General features: G+C 57.9%; 7 protein-coding genes across 7 annotated transcripts; 3 read left to right on the top strand and 4 right to left on the bottom strand.

Moving 5' to 3' along the window:
• Positions 1 to 255: 255 nt before the first annotated feature.
• Positions 256 to 1730, top strand: THITE_2040152 (uncharacterized protein; the record flags this gene model as incomplete). Its single annotated transcript, XM_003648492.1, has 3 exons — positions 256 to 423; positions 499 to 1596; positions 1650 to 1730. The coding sequence occupies 3 exons, from the start codon at positions 256 to 258 to the stop codon at positions 1728 to 1730; spliced, it is 1347 nt and encodes a 448-aa protein (XP_003648540.1).
• A 482-nt stretch (positions 1731 to 2212) lies between these two features.
• Positions 2213 to 3545, bottom strand: THITE_2140518 (uncharacterized protein; the record flags this gene model as incomplete). The annotated part of the gene is made up of 4 exons (XM_003648491.1): positions 2213 to 2373; positions 2525 to 2700; positions 3141 to 3451; positions 3498 to 3545. The coding sequence occupies 4 exons, from the start codon at positions 3543 to 3545 to the stop codon at positions 2213 to 2215; spliced, it is 696 nt and encodes a 231-aa protein (XP_003648539.1).
• Positions 3546 to 6727: 3182 nt separating this feature from the next.
• On the top strand, positions 6728 to 7561 carry THITE_2083723 (uncharacterized protein; the record flags this gene model as incomplete). The annotated part of the gene is made up of 1 exon (XM_003648490.1): positions 6728 to 7561. The coding sequence occupies one exon, from the start codon at positions 6728 to 6730 to the stop codon at positions 7559 to 7561; it is 834 nt and encodes a 277-aa protein (XP_003648538.1).
• Positions 7562 to 8024: 463 nt separating this feature from the next.
• Positions 8025 to 9938, bottom strand: THITE_2106112 (uncharacterized protein). The gene is made up of 2 exons (XM_003648489.1): positions 9738 to 9938; positions 8025 to 9614 (listed from the first exon to the last, which is right to left on the bottom strand). The coding sequence occupies exons 1-2, from the start codon at positions 9813 to 9815 to the stop codon at positions 8127 to 8129; spliced, it is 1566 nt and encodes a 521-aa protein (XP_003648537.1). The 5' UTR covers positions 9816 to 9938; the 3' UTR covers positions 8025 to 8126.
• Positions 9939 to 10399: 461 nt separating this feature from the next.
• THITE_2041120 (uncharacterized protein) lies at positions 10400 to 10903 on the bottom strand (the record flags this gene model as incomplete). The annotated part of the gene is made up of 3 exons (XM_003648488.1): positions 10400 to 10547; positions 10632 to 10750; positions 10850 to 10903. The coding sequence occupies 3 exons, from the start codon at positions 10901 to 10903 to the stop codon at positions 10400 to 10402; spliced, it is 321 nt and encodes a 106-aa protein (XP_003648536.1).
• Positions 10904 to 13275: 2372 nt separating this feature from the next.
• THITE_2072060 (uncharacterized protein) lies at positions 13276 to 15376 on the bottom strand. The gene is made up of 2 exons (XM_003648487.1): positions 15027 to 15376; positions 13276 to 14958 (listed from the first exon to the last, which is right to left on the bottom strand). Exons 1-2 carry the CDS (start codon positions 15295 to 15297, stop codon positions 14297 to 14299), a joined length of 933 nt encoding a protein of 310 aa, XP_003648535.1. The 5' UTR covers positions 15298 to 15376; the 3' UTR covers positions 13276 to 14296.
• A 1161-nt stretch (positions 15377 to 16537) lies between these two features.
• On the top strand, positions 16538 to 17595 carry THITE_2106106 (uncharacterized protein). The gene has a single exon (XM_003648486.1). It carries the CDS (start codon positions 16696 to 16698, stop codon positions 17065 to 17067), a length of 372 nt encoding a protein of 123 aa, XP_003648534.1. The 5' UTR covers positions 16538 to 16695; the 3' UTR covers positions 17068 to 17595.
• The last annotated feature ends 1242 nt before the right edge of the window (positions 17596 to 18837 follow it).

Below are 18837 nucleotides of genomic sequence, written 5' to 3'. Positions count from 1 at the left end.
ACGCCGATGCCGACGACAAGCCGCTCGCTGCCTTTGCCCTTTGACACGGACCGCGCGCAACGGTGCAATTGATTGATCGCATAAAGATCGCGAACAAGCAAGCAAAGCAGGCGAAACGTCGTCTTCTCCGCCACTGCCCTTGTCGCACTCGATACCGAACTCTGGATCGGCTCTCCCCAAGTTACCGGACGGCTCAATTCCTTCCGTGAAATCTTCTGCAAGCTTGGGCCGGAAAGCCTCCGGCACCTTTCCGCCATGGCGTCGGCCATCTTTTTCCTGGACCTCAAGGGCAAGACCCTCCTTGCCCGCAACTACCGGGGCGACATCCCCATGTCCGCTGTCGAGAAATTCCCCATCCTCCTCAGCGAAGCCGAAGAGGAATCGTCGGCGGTGCCCCCGTGCTTCTCCCACGAAGGGATCAATGTAAGAAGTTGTGTCCGTCTCGAGACCCCGCCCCGACTGGCCGGTGGCTGAGTTTCGCGCTTCGCGCCTCTGCAGTACCTCTACATCCGACACAACAACCTGTACCTTCTCGCCCTGACAAAACGAAACACCAACGCCGCCGAGATTCTGCTCTTTCTGCACAAGATTGTCGAGGTCTTTACCGAGTACTTCAAGGCGCTCGAGGAGGAATCCATCCGCGACAACTTCGTCATCATCTACGAGCTGCTCGACGAGATGATGGACTTCGGCTACCCGCAGACGACCGAGTCCAAGATCCTGCAGGAGTACATCACACAAGAGTCGCACAAGCTCGAGATCCAGGCCCGCCCGCCCATCGCGGTCACCAACGCCGTGTCGTGGCGGTCGGAGGGCATCCGGTACCGCAAGAACGAGGTGTTCCTCGACGTCATCGAGTCGCTGAATCTGCTGGTGTCAGCCAACGGCAACGTGCTACGGTCCGAGATCCTGGGCGCCATCAAGATGAAGTGCTACCTGTCGGGCATGCCCGAGCTGCGCCTCGGGCTCAACGACAAGGTCATGTTCGAGACGACGGGACGGACGACGCGCGGCAAGGCCATCGAAATGGAGGACGTCAAGTTCCACCAGTGCGTGCGCCTCTCGCGCTTCGAAAACGACCGCACCATCAGCTTCATCCCGCCCGACGGCGAGTTTGAGCTCATGTCGTACCGCCTCAACACGCAGGTCAAGCCGCTCATCTGGGTCGAGTGCCTTGTCGAGTCCCACAGCGGCTCCCGGATCGAGTACATGCTCAAGGCTCGCGCCCAGTTCAAGCGCCGAAGCACTGCCAACAACGTCGAGATCATCGTCCCCGTGCCCGACGACGCCGACAGTCCGCGCTTCCGCACCAACGTCGGCTCGGTCCACTACGCCCCCGAGCAGAGCGCCATCGTCTGGAAGATCAAGCAGTTCGGAGGCGGCAAGGAGTTCCTCATGCGGGCCGAGCTCGGCCTGCCCAGCGTCCGGGGCGATGACGAGCACGGCGGCGGCATGACTGGCGGCTTTGGAGGTAGCATGGGCGGGATCGGGGGCCCCGGCAAAGGGGCCAAGAGACCGATCCAGGTCAAGTTCGAGATTCCGTACTTCACCACGAGCGGGATCCAGGTGCGGTATCTGAAGATCACTGAGCCAAAGGTACTTCTGGATGCTCTTCTACTGATTTTCATCGGCTGACGTGATTTTGCTAGCTCCAATACCCTTCATTGCCATGGGTGCGCTATATCACGCAATCTGGAGACATTGCCGTCAGGCTACCAGATGTGATATGAGTGAAGACGATAACGATGGCCAACGGCTTGCGGGACAGTTGGATGGGATCTGCCATTTGATGAACCAGGAGGATGTTCATCAGATCAGATGAGGCGCAGGCCTTGGAGACACGATTTGAAGATGAGTGTGACGCCAGTGGTAACATTCGAAATAGACCGTGACAAGAACCAGACAAACCAGCCGGCATTTTGCCCTGAGGGCAAAATCTCTTGAGCGCGCATGCCACGCCAACGTTCGTCGTGAACTGAGTGACGCCGCTGTGTCATCCCGCGCTACCTTGCCAAGTTGGGAGAAGCAACCAGGATATATACACGACTCAGCCCGGCGGACTAGCTGCAGAGGAAGTTGATAACGCAGAAACTAACAGAAACAAAGATAGTAACCTGACAAGGAGCAGCAAATGGAAGAAGGACGGTGCGGTGAGTGACGATGAAGGGGAAAGAAGAGCGAGATAGGTGAAGGAAGAGGACGGGCACCAGCGTTAGCCCTGGACGAGAATGGTGCAACACTCTAGGTATTGCAACACCTCCGTGCATTGCTCGACCGGGATGTTGTTCTCAACGCTGTCTGCCAGACCGTCCACCAAGTTGTCCGTGCAGACCTGAACGTAGAGGCCTCGAGGGCTCTCGCCCGATTTCGGGACTGTGGATCCCGTCAGCTGGAGGACGAAAACGCCATGTTGACGCGCAAGAGCGGAGGGAGGAAAAAAAAAAAAAAAAAAAGAAAAGAAAGAAAGAAAGAGAAACAAAAAAAAGAAAAAAAGAAAAAAAAAATTGCGGAGGGAAGTACACACGGTAATTCGATGCGCGGTTCGACAGGGTCCATCTGTGCTGATGCCACCCGTGGGCGGAAAAGACGTCGCTCGCGCGGCCGGGCCGGCCGTGGAAGCCCATCAGGGCGAGGATGATGGGCAGGTAGCCGGAGAGGCCGCGGGAGGGGACGGCCGAGGGGCTCGTGTTGCGGTAGACGCTGGGCACCAGCGAGGGGATCCACGAGGCGTCCCTGCCGGCCACCCACGGGTCGCCGGACGCGCACGAGTAGACGTACGAGATGCCCTCGCCGTTGTCGCCGCCTCCAAAGTGCAGGTGGGACCAGGTCGAGTAGCTCTCGTCGAAGACGGTGTCGCAGGGGCACAGACGGCGCAGGAAGGTGAAGCCGAGCGATGCGTCGCCGTCGGTGACGATCATGGGCAGGAGGGCCGAGCAGGCAAAGACAGTCTGGGATCGGTAGACGGCGGGGCACCCGTCAATGTCGCCCGCCTGGTTGACCCGGACGATGCAGCCTTCCTGGCCCATTGCCGGCCGGTACCTGCGCCAAAGCAACGCACATCCCTTGTGTCAGTCGCTGCGGGACCGCGGGTCTTTGTGCTTCGCAAACCACACCGCTAGCAGGGGGCTTGGGGAAGTTACCAGATATATCCGGGAGCCGGAGACACGACCCCGTTCCGGTAACGGAACACAGTCCCTGGATACTCGCCTGTGTATGCTTCCGCTCGCTGCGGAGGCACCATGTTGAACCACTGGTCGGTCAGCGGATGATCCTCTCCGGGCTGCGGTTCATAGTCGACTTGGAACTCATTGACGGCGAACAAAAAAGAGGCTGGAACAGTTCCCGGGTCGAGGCCCCTGGGAATCTTTGTAGTCTTGGGGGCTTTGGAGTGCTTGGAAGCGTTCTGGCGGTTTCCGTGTCCAGAGCCATGCTTGTGAGCCTTGTTGCCGGCCTGCAGGGCCTCATGAGAGCCACGATCAGCACAATGGCGCGGGTACCTTATCCGGTAGTGGGGGCGTTTGGGGGCTTACAAGAGAGGAGAACATTGCCGCTCTCAATGTTTGTTGGACGAATAGCACGCCGTGAATGTAGGAAGGGGTGGTGAGACGACAGAGTCTCGGAAGTTACCAGGCAACTTAACTGGTTGTGGCTCGCTCAGTGAGACTGCAGGAGATCTATCACAAATGACGGAAATCAGGGGTAGATATAGATATTTCTGCAACATCGCCCACAATGTCCAGCACACTGACGTAGGCTCCGGCGCAAATGGCGCCGAGGATGACATGACTGCCCAACTCGACTTACACGGGTCACCGCCTCTTCTCCGTGAGTCATTGGGTTGACCGTGGTGGAGAGCGGGAAGCCAGACACAAGCACGATGGAGGGTCGAAGGAAGTCTGCGGGATGTTGGGTTGGGATTGCGGGGAGCGACGGCACATCAATGCGCCCTGATCCGCCGTCACCGCCCATCCTTCGCACCGGTAACCGGAGGACGACTCGGGACTGGTATCCGATGGCCTCACCCTGTAGAAGGGCTTGAGGTCGGTTCCGCGCCCAACCGAGCTCGCAGTGCTTGGGAACAAAGGGGTTGACTGGGCAGTGGGCACACCGGTGGAGCGGGATCGCCTGGTCGCCCGGCCTATCAGCGCTGGAAGTGTGAGAAAGCCGTGATGTCGGGCTCTGCGTGCTGAAGACGATCCCAGGCATCGCTGCCAACAATCTGACGGACTGCGAGCCCTGATTGGATCCGCTCAAGAGGGGAAAGAGACCATGCGCCTGGCACGCGTTGTAGAGTTGGATGTGAACCAGGACAGCCGGGCACTTGATGACGCGCCAGCATCTCGCGCAGTGCCCTCCGGTGGCTGACTGTGGGGCCAAATCAACAGACGACAACACGCGCTGCTTCATGACCATCGCGAGAGCCGGATGTCTGGGGAACACGGGAACTTGGGTGGTGGAAGTTCCATGGAGCGGATCCGTGTGTAACGTGAGGAAGCCTGATTTCAATCACGAGACTAAACACGGGAGATCGGCAAGGGCCACGGCAAAGGCTTTTCTGGAGGCTAGGATGGGATATCGGCGGCAAGGGATGGGTTGGCTCGACTCGCTTGGCCATGACGTCGGGGGCTTTGGCAGCCACAGGCTGGCAGGTAGGAAGCTAGCTACCTTAGGGTTCAGGGTATTGATGGCCCGGGTATGAGAAAAGGTAGCAGGTAGGAGCATCTCGCAACCGCCGGGCGCGGACGTATCAATGGCCAGGGGTCGGTATCACTGTGTAGGAGGGCTCGAGGCGGGCCGCCATAGAGGGTGGGCAGCCGATGCCCCCCTTCCTTCGCCTCCTATGTGTCTTCCCGCGGATTCCCCTCTGTGGAAAAGCAGGTCCAAAGCACAGTGATCGAACGCGACTGAGGTTCCACAAGGAACGAGACGTTCACCCTCTGCTGGCTGTCCGTAGCATGAGAAGGAAGGATGCTCAGGCGGTCAGCACGGAATCACGGCAGATGGTCTTCGAGCGGGCAGTTCAGCACCTGGGCTTGGGCATTCTTACAAATCGCAGTAATAGTCTGCCGCATGGTTGAAGGTAGCTGCGGTACGCCAGCCGAGGTGCTGGTCTCGGGATACCTGCTAAGGAAAAACCAGCCATTCAAAGTGGCTATTCCCCGCAGATTCGTTGGCACGACTTGGAGACATACGACTGTGTTGTGTAACGCGTTCGTGCTGGAGGGGGGGGAACCTCTTCGATGCCCAACCGGGCGAGCCTCTTGCGCGTGATGCGCTGAATCCAGTGGCCGTTCACGGGTGTGCCACAAGCAGGTTCTCGCCGCGTGGGGGCTGCCCTGTCATCTGGCTCAGTGCTTCGATAGTTTGCCCAAGGTAACTGGTTGTCTGGCCGCCCCGGACCTAACCTGGAAGCTGGTCATCCGCACCACCAACCTGGAAATCCCTGAACGCCGAATCTACCGGGCAAACTCGTCTGGCAAAACCCAGGATCCTGGGCCCAGGCTCGACAAAACACGCTGTCAGACATCTTTTCTCCTGGGTTGGTGGACATATCTAGGTGATGCTCGATAGCATACTCATCCGCGCGTCTGTCGAAGCGCTGCGCAGCGACGGTATCTGGCAGTACGCTTTTGCGTCGCCAGATCTCCTTCTTTGGCGGAGTGGCGGGCTTTGGAGGCCTGCTTGAGCATATAGGCAAAGGATAACCCTTTCGTCGAGCGCCTGATCGCCACGATAGGCGATTTCGGTACCTGAAAAGTCGAGAAGACCGTGTGCGTCGTATGGCCGCAAAGGCAGCCGTGCAGGGTTTCTCCGGTCTCAGGGAGCACGGCGTCTTCCAAGTCCGTGATCTGGATGCCATGGATGTCGAGACCGGTAGAAGGTGTGGTGCGTCTCTCTAATTTAGAACGATGATGTTTGGTTTGATATCTAGATGTAGAAACGACGTTTACGGTCGGGCGAATGCCAAAAAAAGGGGGCGCTGTCCTTCTCGGTCCAAGACCGCACGTCGACGAACCGGAGGAGTGTCGTGGCAACCTAATAACGCGGACCGTTTTGACTGGGACACTCAATTTCATGGCTTCATAGCTATACAGGGCAGTGACTCGTCTTCCGAAGTACACACTTAAGAACTGGTGGCTTTATTAGGAAGCCGGAGCGGGCCGGGTTACCGGTCAGTGTCAATGGCCTCGACGCTCCGTGGGCGAAGTCCGGGGCCAATCGTGTAGAAGACCTACGCAAATACGCCTTTGCCAGAGAGCACTCGCTCATTTATTATCTACTGCTTGTTGTATGAAAAAAGTATCCGTACTGGAAGTGACCGGGCAGAACGTCTGACGAGTGAAGGTTGATGCCGACTATTGGACTGTCGTTGTTCTGGCTAATCATGTCTGCCCCTGCCGCACGTCTTCTGGGGCCAAAATAGGAATTATTCGTTCCGATCCCTGGACCTAGGAGAACTGCCGACCGAGGTCTCGTCATTGTCAGTGCTGGTGCGCCTGTTTTATATTCCAGAATGGCACCTTAACTAACGCAATTACCCGCGCTCTATATTACCTACCTTGCCTCCCGGCTTCTAGTGTCCTGCAAAAGAGCCCATCCAGGGGTTCCCGGGGTTATATATGTCCCCGGACACCAGCGGGCTGTCCATCGGGCAGCGTCCATCTTGTCCTTCCTAGATTGCTCTCCTTCGCAGAGCCACACGCACGCCATCCTCCACGAGCCCAACATGCATTCTCTTTCCCTTCTAGCCTTCGCCGCTGTTGGCCCTCTGCTGGCCGCAGCGGCCAACTGCACACGCGAGTTCCTCAAGGGCACTGCCGACAGCCTAGTCGCCGCGCAAACCGCTGGCGACCCGAGCCAGCTCAAGCCCGTCTCGGAGAGCCTGGTATACCGCGAGAACTACGCGACCGCGGCCTTCAAGTCGGGCATCCTAGCTACGGCTCTCAAGATCGACCACAGCCGGCACGACCTCGACACGACCCAGTGCGCCACCTTCACGGAGCTGGTCTCGGCGTCGGGGCCCAAGCCCTACGTGATCGGCGTCCAGATGTACTTCACGGACGGCGCCGTGTCCAAGATCGACACGCTCATCACGTCCACGGGCGACTGGCTCTTCAACGCGACCAACACGCTCAAGTGGACCAGCCAGGAGGACTGGGGTACCATCCCCGAGGACAAGCGCGACACCCGCGCCGTGATCCAGGCGGCCGCCGACGCCTACTGCGACATCTTCAGCAACAAGAGCGTGGTCGTGCCGTGGGGGAGGCCGTGCGCGCGGCTCGAGGGCGGCGCGTACACGGGCAACGGCGGGCCCAACGACCGGTGCGACGTCGGCATCCCCAGCGGCGTCTCGCTGACCGACCGGCGCTACGTCATCGACGAGACGATCGGGGCCGTCTCCGTCTTCCTGAGCTTCTCTGGCATCCCCGACAGCCACGAGTTCCGGATCGAGAGCGGCAAGATCCGCTACGTCCACACCATGACCGTCATGACCGCCGCCAGAGGCAATGGCAGGGGAATGAGGAAGGTGAGGGGGATCGTGAGGCCCCTTGCCAACTAAATGCTCTTCCAGAGTATGGCGATGGGCAACGAAGGAAGGGGCAGTGTGCGGCCGTGTCCACGGAGCATGTAACTAGCTCTTAGTCCCCATCTTCGAACACTGCTATCTGACCTGCGGTCCAATGACCTGCGTGAAGCAAGTGTTTCTGAAGCCTATAACCTTTTGTAGCTGCTCGTCGTGAATGGGCCGACTGTATAGAACACCACCCACAGCAGGAAGGGCCAAGAGTGAGACCGAGAGAGAACTGAGGACGGCGCGCGCGCCCAACCACTTTCATTCTCGACTGCTATGGGGCCTGAGCCAGTGGCCATTACTGGGGTGTTGGAATGATTCAACGGCCGCCGTACCATAGCATGCACCATCTCCCGCACATATCGCTTAAAAAATGCACGCCATACCCGCAGGTATACGATCCAATGGCGAAACCTCGTTTGGTATGATGACGCCCGTCATCGGACTACTCCTCCGTAACCCTAAACGCCAGAACAATGCAGTGCCCTCCTTAAAAGCGTAAAATGTAAAACTTGCACAGGGAGATGGTAGGAAACTCCAAAACAACGGGCGGCTATCTCCGCCCACCGCGGCCACCCTGCCCACCCATCAAGCCGCTCATCTGCCTCATCATGGCGCCCATGTCCATGCCACCCAGGCCGCCCAGGCCGCCGGCGCCGGCGCCCCCGCCACCAAACATCTTCATTAAGCTGGCCATGTCGGGCATGCCGCCGGCGCCGGCGCCGCCTCCCATGCTCTGCAGGCGCTTCTGCATGGCGGCGAGCTGCTGGGCCTTGTTGCCGCCGGCCAGGGCGCTCTGGGCCCTCTGCATGTTCTTCATGTTGCCGCCCATCTTCTTGGCCATGCCGGCCATCATGCGCTGCTGGGTGAGCAGGTCCTCGACCTCGCGGACGGTGGTGCCGGAGCCCCGGGCCACGCGGGTCATGCGGGTCGGCTGGTCGATGAAGATCTTGCCGTCGCTGTCGAGCTCCTTGTCGGTCATGCTATCGCAGATATAGATCATGCGCTTGAGCTTGAGCGAGCCCTCCTCGTCGTCCATGCCCTGCATCATGTTGCTCATGCCGGGGATCATGCCGGCCATCTTGCTGAGGGGCCCCATCTTCATGATGTTCTGCAGCTGGTCGCGCAGGTCGCGGATGGTGAAGATGCCCTCGCTGATGTGCTTGATGGTCTCCTTCTGGTCGAGCTTCAGGCTCTGCACGTGCTCCACCAGGCCGGCCATGTCGCCCATGCCGAGGAGCTTGCTGATGAAGTTGCGGGGCACGAAGCGCTCGAGGTCCAGCATGTGCTCGCCGGTGCCGATGAAGACGATGGGGGTGTGGGTGGCGGCGACGGCCGAGATGGCGCCGCCGCCGGCGGCGTGGCCGTCGGTCTTGGTGATGATGATGGCGCCGAAGTCGGCAGCCTCCTTGAAGGCCTTGGCCTGGGCCTCGGCCTGCTGGCCGATGGAGGCGTCGAGCACCATGATGGTCTCATCGGGGCGGATGGCGGCCTGGATGTCCACCATCTCCTGGAAGAGGGCGCTTTCTTGCCTGTGGCGGCCCGACGTGTCGACGATGATAACCTCGAAGCGCTCCTTCTTGAACTTTTCGACGCCATCCCTGGCGACGACGGCCGGGTCCGTCTCGGTGAGGCTGCCGTAGTAGGGGATCTTGGCCTTTGTGGCATTCTGCTTGAGCTGGTCGAAGGCGCCGGCGCGGAAGGTGTCGGCGCAGACCAGGCAGGCACGGAAGCCGCGCGACTGGTAGTGCCTGGCGAGCTTGGTGCAGGTGGTGGTCTTGCCGGCGCCCTGCAGGCCGACGAACATGATGACGTTGGCCTTGCCCTTCTTGGGCTTGAAGGGCTCGGCGTGGGGATCGACGAGGCGCACGAGCTCGTCAAAGACGGCTTTCTGGATCAGGCGCTTCTTGTTGACGGCGGGGGGCAGCTCCTTGAAGTTGACGGTGGCGCGGATGGACTTGCGCAGCTGGCCGACGAGGCGCACGTTGACATCGGCTTCGAGGAGGGCGGAGCATATTTGCTTGAGCATGGAGTCAAAAGCCTGCGGAAGTACATTGCGCGGAGGTCAGCAACGGCATGGGGCGACCTCGATCTCAAGAGCGACCTCGATTTCGACCTCGAACCTCTGGCAGGAGATGATGGCAGGGGACGTTTGACAACTTGCCTTTTCATCAAGATTTGGCGCCCGTGTCAAGTCGCTCACCGCCGCATTGATGCGGCGGCCGAGATCTTGAAGAACCATGGCGAGAGGGGAAAGGAGAGAAGCACGGCTGCGAAGCCGGCAGGATATTGTTGCGTGGACGAGCGAGCTTGCTGTCTGCAGGCCACGGCCACGACGCTTGGCTTGTACTGACTGACCAAAAAGGTGGAATGGCGGGGTGCCCCACTGGGCGGACGGTGGGGCGGGCGAATAACGAATAACCGAGACCTGCTGGCAGGTTCAGGGTTAGGGCTGACCTTCTTGAGGCTTCAGGAAGCCTCAGGGTCGATTGCGCAGTCGCAGGAGCCTTCAACCAGTGCCGCCAGAACAAATGGAAGCCCGTTCCGGGCCTGCCCTGGAAGGCACATTACGCGTTTGCATCAGACATACCTATGTCGGAAAAAGCATGCCCGCACGCACACCACACCAAAGAGACCATATGATTGAAATAAAATCTCGGAGAGACCGGGCATTGCAACAATTATTGCGTCGATTCTGAATACCAGATCCTGGATCGTCCCTCCATTCCAGGTTGCTTCAGCCAGCAGGTTAGGTCGTTTTCTCAACACACCCGGCCGGCTTCGATGAACCAACACAAATTTGAGGGTGCCCAGGTGCACTACCTATCATGAGCGGTTCTCCCAACCCGCGAATTGCTCCAGCGGCATGACGGTTATTGGGGCCGCCATGTTCTCTTCCTTCTTGTCGTTTTCCACGAGCCAAGCCATGACGGGGCTCGATGTGTGTGCGTCAACGGCGGCCTGGTCGAGGTACCTGCAAGCAGGCAAGCAGAAACGTCAGCAACTCAACTCGACGCGACTCGACTCGACGCGCAGCCGCATGCACTGGGCCGCGTACGTTTCCCAAACCACGATCAGGGGCTTGTCTGTGCCTCCGGCCCGGAACCACTGGTATTTCAGGACGCCCGGTTCCTTCTCGTGCACCGACTCGCACACTTGCCGAGCGATTTCTTCGACCTGGCCGCGCCGATTGACCGCTGGTTAGCACTGATTGTACCGGTCTCGACTCGTGCTCCTTGCTCGTGCGCGAACTGCGCCTGGGCGCGGCTTGCTTACCCGTGCGACCCGGTCTGGCTTTGGATACAACATGGCTATGAAGTTGAGAGGCATGGCGCTCGCTCCCTTGCTCGGTCTTCGACGGATAACTGTGCGGGGATCCGAATCCTCGAATCGAAAACGCAGGGCTCCACAGCCGATCAAGACCACTATAGAGTTGGTGATCTACCGTTGACTGCTGATAGTAGGTAAGTAGGTCGTCTCTCAACACATGCCAAATCGATTCCGTCGTGATCACGCACCAGTGCGAGTTGCTGGATGGGGTATCTAACATGGAGGGGAATACGGCCTGCCTACCAATCCACACAGACCGGGCCGGAGAACGGTTCCCGGCGCGCGCCTAGGCGGCTTCACGGGACTAGGTAGGGTTAGCGTGTGTCATTGCGGCTTGCTGAGGTGTAGTATCAGCACTGCTAAGTGACCCGGTGACTCCTCCGCGCTGCTCATGATGATGAATCACCAAGGCAAAGAGGTAACTAGTAGTATTTGTCAAGTTGTCGAAGTCCAAGACAAAATGCAAACACACGCATAAATCACTCCGAAGTAAACACATATGTATGCATGGCCATGAGCATAATACAATGCCAAAAACAGATGAGAGAGTTTCCCTCAAACCCAGAGATCCCGCGCACGGAGGCATCCACGATCCATTTGCTGACCCTTCCCGAAGACCCCCCGGCAAGAAAGGATAGTGAACTCCTCGCCGGCACTCAATCAATCACTGCGTACGATGCAACCTTGGATTGAGACGATGCAGCTGCCGGATTGAACCCGGCCAGCCGAGGAAATGAACTCGACATCCTCTACGAGCATCTCCTCGCTAAGCGCTCCCGAAGCTCGAGATGTCTCAATGCACGCGAGATAAGAATCAGAGCACAGTGAGGGAGACGCCCGAGGGCAAATAACCGGCGAAGCACTACATGTAGCTGATGGGCTCGTTTGACCCAGCCGAGAATAAGATGCATGACCCAGCAATTGTCTCCAAACCCATGGCTGTCTTTGACAGACTTGGCGCGATCCAGGAATGCTCTTCTTCCCAATAACGAGAATGGCGGGAGCACCGGATATTAATATCGACATGGTTCCCGGCCAATGGGGGCACCCCCGCACGCGGGCCCCTCGGCGCACTTGTGGAAGCTGGGGAAACGTCCGAGGGGGTAACTGCCGTGGCCGCTTGTGTGCAGTTCGGAGCAGGTCTGCCGAACAGGCTATGATCTGCGATATTGACAACTTCATCCCAACGAGGTGGTTGGCTAAGCCACAGCATGGCGTCCCTTAGGACCCAAACTTCACCACGCAGCGAAATGACAGCATGACATCTCAATGCCCACCATCGTGGGCGCCAAGCACGTAGGGGGGATGCATTTGCCCATGGATTCGGAGTATAGAAGTAGGCATGTGTCTTCTCGTACCGTCCTCAGAGACCGGCATGTTTTGGGCTGAAGAGCCTTGCGCTGTGTGGCTGCTCCCCTGTGGTTGAACTTGTTTGTGCCTTCAACTTCTTTCCAGTTGAGAGTCATTTCTCCATTGTCACCGTGGGCAATGCGCCTCCTCGAGACAATTGGCGCTGCGGCGGCCCTGTGTTGGGCGGGTAGGTCCATGCCTCTTTCATATCATAGAAGAACAATCGTCGGAAAGCCCTTTGACAAACACCCGCCCGGGTTAGAAGACAAGGTTTTTCCGGTTGGGGCGCTGGCAGCATGAGCTGGTGCTGACCGTCAGACGACAGTCGCCGACGCCCAGACCGTGGCCAAGCTTCCGCTGCCCAGGTCGTGTAGCGGCGTCAGCAACTTCCGGTTCTCGAACCAGGTTGCGTCGGGATGGACGGCCGTGAAGCTCGCCGGCGGGCTGAAGCAGGTGCGCACCATCGTGTTCGACCCTCTGGGCAACATGCTGGTGGCCGAGGCGACCAAGGGCATCTCGGTGCACACCTTCGGCCCCAACGGCTGCATCAACAGCACCGCCATGCTCATCTCGGGCAGCCAGCTCAACCACGGGCTGGCGCTGACGCCCGACGGCACCACGCTGTATGCCAGCGGCGAGTCGGCGGCGTACAGCTGGAGCTACAACCCGGCCACGCGCACCGTCAGCAACCAGAAGACAGTCATCAAGGGCATCTCGTCGGGCATCCACTTCACCCGCACCATCTCGGTCGTGCCCAAGCAGCCGAACCTGATCCTCGTGCAGGTCGGCGCCGCCGCCAACTTGGACACTGCCGCGGCCCAGACGAGCACCGGACGGGCCATCATCAAGATCTTCGACACCACCAAGACCCCGTCCGGCGGCTTCAACTACAACACGGACGGCGAGGTGTTTGCGTACGGCCTGCGCAACACGATCGGCTTCGTGCCGGACCCGAACGGCGTGTACTGGGGCGTTGAGAACAGCGGCGACGTGCGTTTTCCCCCGTGGCTTGCGTCCGGCGTAAACCAAGCGAACCCCTTAACTGACGACGCGAAATAAAATTATCAATAATGCAGGACTTCACCCGCACCGAGAACGGGCAGAGGAAAGACATCCACCAGAACAACCCGGCCGAGGAGCTCAACAACCGTAAGTCTTTGAAGACCTTTTGCTTCCCATGGAATGACAACTTCATTGGAGGATCCGTTCCTCGGGGGCTAACCGGGCTGGGGTTGGGGTGGTGTGGACAGTGGGCGATCCCCTGACGGTGCGCAACGCGTGGTACGGCTATCCGACGTGCTTTGCCGTGTGGGATCCGTCGGCCTTCTCGGGCCTCAAGACGGGAAGCAACTTCGTGCTGGCGCCCAACGGGTCGTACAACGACGCGTCGTGCAACACCAACAAGGCGATCCCGCCGCGGCTGAGCTTCCAGGCGCACTCGGCGCCCATCTGGAACGCGTTCGACGGCGACGCCACGAACATGTACGTCGCCTTCCACGGCTCGTGGGACCGGCAGCCGGCGACGGGCTTCAAGGTGGTGCAGATCCCCTTCCAGAAGCTCGCCAGCGGCGCCTACGACCCCGTGGCCCCCGCCGACAGCCAGAGCGGCTACCGCGACATCTTCACCGCGCCGAACCCGGGCAGCTGCACCGCCAACGGCCTGACCCAGAGCAACTGCCACCGCCTGACCGCCGTGGCTTGGGACCCGGCCGGAAGAGGCCTGTTTGTCGGCAGCGACAACAGCGCCGAGGGCGAGATCTTCATCCTGAGCCCGCCGGCCTGAACGGAGGCCATCCAAGCCGAGCGAGAAGGTGCGAGAGACGGAGGTGGTGAGGTGGTCCACGGTGGAAGCCTGAGAAGTGGCGACGGATGGGATAACAGACTGAAAACACCTGCAACATCCCTATTCCCGCCCTACATCCATGACGTTGATCAAATCCACACGTGTACCGTCGATGATAACAGTCTTTTTTTGGTTGTTCAAGAAAGTAACGTCAGGGCGAAGCTCTTGCTTCAAACACCCTTTTTTTTTTCTTCATTTTCTCAGCGCCGCTTGGCGACCATGGCCGCAGCGTCTGCGCCCTTTCCCACAGAGAGTACGCCGGCCTGGCACAGAACTCGGACCGTGTTGTGAATCACGTTCAGGTCGACTCCTTGGCTCCGCTCGGGGAACCTAACCGTCTCGAGCCACTGCCGGGCGTCCTCCTCCGAGTAGTCCAGCTCGGTGCTGATGTACTTGATTGCCTCCTCCTTGTTCTCGTTGAAGTGCCTGATGCCAAGGTTGAGCTTGCCCAGCAAGTCGTCGACGCGAGGATCCAGCTTCTCGCCGTCGATCAGCCTCGTCGAGGCTACGATCTTCCAGCTGCTCCAGGGCGTGTAGATCTCGCCGACCTTGCGGATCTCGCCGTTGTCGTAGTAGCGCTTCGAAGTGAAGTGCTCCCACATGAAAAAGTCGGCCTCGCCGGAGTTGACGGCCTTGCGCAGCTTCTCGAACGTGTCGAGCACGACGAAGTCCGAGTACGGCGACGCCTGCTCGGCGGCCGTTCCCGCGCCGGCGGAAGGGATCAGCCACCCGCGCTCGTCGGCCAGCACATAGCCCATCACGTAGCTGCCGGACCCGATGCGCGACACGCCGATCTTGCCTCCCTGGAGCGAGTCGACCGACTTGATCTCGGGCCGGTCAGCGCCGGTCGAGATTGCCCAACCTGGCCGCAATGTTAGCCTCTAGCATCCTGAGACATGAAGAGAGAGGGAGCGAGAGCTGAGTAAGTACATAGCGGAGTCTCGACGTAGGTGCCGACGAGTTTAAAACCGCCGTCTCGGTCGCCTGACTCCTGCGACCTGCCGAGGCCGGCCACCCAGCCTTCGGTGAGGCCGATACCGACATCGATCTCGCCGCCGCGCAGCGCCGTGATCATGTGGCCGGTCCCGGATGGGAACGGAATCAGTTCCGCCTCCAAGCCATAGTGCTTCTTGGCAAAGTGGATGGGCGTCGAAAAGTGCTCGGGCACGTAACCGACTCTGAGTGGCCCGTGGGAGGCCATGGTGCGGGCGGTCTTCGGTGGTCCAGTCGGGGTGGCGGCCGTGAAACTGCGAGCTCGTTCCTTATACGGCAGGCAAGCTTTTCATTGATTGCCTTACGGTGTGTAGAAGAGGGTTCGAATTGACAGAGACGGGGTTGTTAAGTTGACGGCAAACAGAGAAAATGACGCAAGCAAATGCGGGGCGAGGAATGGAGGACCAAAGAGCAGCAGATCCACTCGCTCACTCAGTTTGCAGATTCACAGATGCCGTAGACGGCAATTACTCTCAGAGAAAAACTTACAGCCGGATGACGGCCTGGTTTGAGTTTGAGGCCCGCATTCATGACGACCGGTACGGTGTACCTGGCCATCTCGGGCAAGGCAAAGCCAAGGCCGGTGAGGGTGAACTCGGACCAGGCATTTACGATTTACCCAAGCTGAGGAGGAATTGGTGCGCTTCTTGCTGGCTGCTGACCTTAACGGAATAACCAGATCCGCCTTTTGAACATTGTCGAAGCGGTGAAGCGGAGGGGAGATTCCATAGGTAGGGTCCAGTTCCAGGGAGACATCTGTCGCTCTGCTTCTGGGAGAAAAAGGATTTCAGAATGACTGCATCATTGGCCAAGCAGTCCAAGGTAAGCGGGCACATATATCCGCCGGTTAGTTTCAACAGCGTCGCCACGACGGCCCTTGCATTGCTTGGCGCAGATCGTCTCCAGTAACCTTGGAAGTCTCTTCAGTTCTCCACGAGAGACCCATCCATGGATCCTGACAGCGGCAGCGAGCTCAGACCCTCCGGCTCAATGGCTCTTGCTTGGTGGGTGAGAGCTGGGAAACACGTCATGCCGATGCGGATTGCAAGCGTAGGACAATTCACAAATGACCTTCTGGGTTTCCTCTCGCAGCCACATGTAAGTGAGACGAGTTACAGATACGTGTCCATCGCCAGCCCTTCCAGGAGATTGGCGCTGCCACTCGACCTTAACAGGACAACCTTGCTAAAAATAGGATCATTGCCAGCACATTGACTGCTTTATGGCCTTGCCCAAAGCGTTCAACGGGGTGAAACTCCGGCTTGGCTTCGCAGAGCGCAAACGCTGCTGCGCATATCCCTTTGCTGCTAGGTAATCTCGTCGTACCCAAAGCCTGTAAGCTGTCCCGAACGGGCCAGCCCCCGATTCAGCCGCCCCGAACACGAGAAACTGGATGGTTGCCATGCTCTTGGCCAGGGACACTCCAGCGACTACCTTGTCTAGTTCCCTAGACTCAAGCCCTGAGGGGCCGGGTATAAAGTGAATCAGATCTCTCAACATAATCATCTTGCCCGAAGGCACCATTCAGCAACCCCAAAGTACGCACGCAAAGACGGAGCATAAGTCCCATCCTCAGATAAGCTTGGAGAACCAACCAACCTCCATCATGCGCGGTCTCTTCCTTGCCGTCCTGCCGCTCCTCGGAGCCACTGCCTTGGCCTCGGCCGACAAGCGGGCCACGCCCACCACGCTGGCTACTTCCAAGACGACGACGAGCCCGGCCCAGCCGACCTACCAGTCGTGCGGCGGCTTCCGCGCCAATCCTGTCGAATGCCCCGACGGCCAGATCTGCATCGACGACCCGTATCGTGGAGGTTGCGGCATGGCCTGCGACATGCCCGGCATCTGCGTCGAGCCCGTGTTTTGCGGCGGCATCGCCGGCATCGCCTGCAAGGACGGCAAGAAATGCGTCGACGACCCGCGGGATGACTGCGACCCCGAGAACGGCGGGTCCGACTGCGGCGGTATTTGCGTCTGAGAGCTGGATCTGCGGGTTCTGAATACGCACCATGGCAAACATTCTTGTACATACGTAACATAACACGTCTCGCCCTCAACAAGTGGGCCTTGAAAAGCAAGACTGCTTGATATCCATCTCAGTTGCAAGTGTCGACGCAGAGCTCGCGTTCACCCTCTTCCCTTCGTCCAAGAACCCCAACTGTGACCGAGGGTGTCAAAGGCAGACCGCTGAGGATGCCTGCTACTGAACCCCGTTGGTGTCTCGATTCTTCGAGAATATCGGAATGGACGCGATGGGGGGGTAACGCATCTCATCTCCAGGTAGTCGTTTTGGGCTATCCAGCATATAGTAGACAAGATCTTGTTGTCTCGCCGCCGCAACACGAAACTTGGAGATGCTGGAACGAGGAACGAGGGTGTGTTGCCGGGAAATCCGAGAGCTCGTATCACCTCAGCTACCTAACTTTCGGCCACCACCCCAACGCCTGCCCAGGCCATTTCTTTGCAGCCAATGAGTTTCGACTCATCATAGTCCTTGTGCCGGACGACGGCACCGAGAGGGGCCGGGATCGCCAGGGCAATTCGTGGTTCAGTCTGAGCTGAATCCCGCCGCTTAAGACCGCGATCCAAATCAAGAAGAGCGTAAGAAACTTGATTTGGTCAATCTCTGAAAGGATGACTATGCCCTTGGTGAAACTACTAGTGTTAGAACCAGCCTGGCCCGGGGCTCCGGGCCGGCCCACCGAGATTAGGATCTACCGGCTTGATACCCAACTGCCGCCTAAGACTGGGCTCTTGATTAGGAGAACTCTCCTACAATATAACATCTTTACTACTACGATTGTTCCTAGTTATATACATTACTTATATCGTAATAGCTTCATCTTCCTAAGCCTATATAGCGGTTCTAACAATTAAGAGTCTTATTAGCTCGAAAACCTAGCTCTATCTCTAAGTATATAGCCCTATATATAGTGCTTAGTAGTAACTATTATATTTTCGAAAACCGATATAAAGATCGATATTATCTTAGCTAGCCTAGATAACTAGGTAGTTTAGAATCGTAAGTTCGTCAATAAGGCTAAGTACCTTGACCTACTCGACTATTTCGAAAGTAAGGCAGAGCTACTCCTAAAGCCTATACTAGCTAATACCTATAACCTCGCTTAGGAACGTATTTGGCGTAAGCTCTAGGAATATATCGTTGAACTATAGGCTTCTACGCTAGCTATAGCTATAGAAGCTATAGCTAATATAGGAGCTCTAGCCGATCTAAGAGCGCCCTCTATAGACAAGTAGTAGCTTAGCACTGTATCTATAGCCTAGCTACCCTAGGATAATAAGGCGGATTCCTAGACCCTTTCTAAGAGCGAAGGCCTATAAGAGCAACTCGGTGTCGAAGCGTTAAATACTAGCTAGAGAAGGCTCTATAGAGATAAAGAGAGGTAGTTTAACAACAATATCGCTATCGTCATTATATAAATGCTAACCTTTATAACTACTACAGTGGCGGCCAACTACTAGTCCACCTACTTTACAAAGTATACTGACCTTTAAACGCAGTATAACAATCTTAAAAAGACTACTTAGCTAACTATCGAGACAATAACCGAGCTTTGAACGTATATTCGTACCTATCTCAATATACTTAAATACCCTAGGAACGTATATATTAAAGAAGCTAATTTCAAGAGGTAGCTCGTTAAATAGAAGAGCTTAATAGATAAGGCCTCCCTTTAGAAAATAAGCGAGGCAAAGGATTCTAGCCTATAGTTCAATGAACTAATAG

Source organism: Thermothielavioides terrestris, chromosome 1 (assembly GCF_000226115.1).
Source record: "Thermothielavioides terrestris NRRL 8126 chromosome 1, complete sequence".
NCBI lineage: Eukaryota > Fungi > Ascomycota > Sordariomycetes > Sordariales > Chaetomiaceae > Thermothielavioides > Thermothielavioides terrestris.
The sequence above is the reverse complement of the archived record's forward strand: the minus strand, read 5'-3'. Positions and strand labels throughout refer to the sequence as shown.

Coding starts and splice junctions, on each gene's coding strand:
- THITE_2106112 (XM_003648489.1), bottom strand. CDS start 9,815: ATGGTTCTTCAAGATCTCGGCCGCCGCATCAATGCGGCGGTGAGCGAC. Junction 9,615..9,737: donor CGCCAAATCTTGATGAAAAG/GCAAGTTGTCAA, acceptor GTACTTCCGCAG/GCTTTTGACTCCATGCTCAA.
- THITE_2072060 (XM_003648487.1), bottom strand. CDS start 15,297: ATGGCCTCCCACGGGCCACTCAGAGTCGGTTACGTGCCCGAGCACTTT. Junction 14,959..15,026: donor CTACGTCGAGACTCCGCTAT/GTACTTACTCAG, acceptor CATTGCGGCCAG/GTTGGGCAATCTCGACCGGC.
- THITE_2106106 (XM_003648486.1), top strand. CDS start 16,696: ATGCGCGGTCTCTTCCTTGCCGTCCTGCCGCTCCTCGGAGCCACTGCC.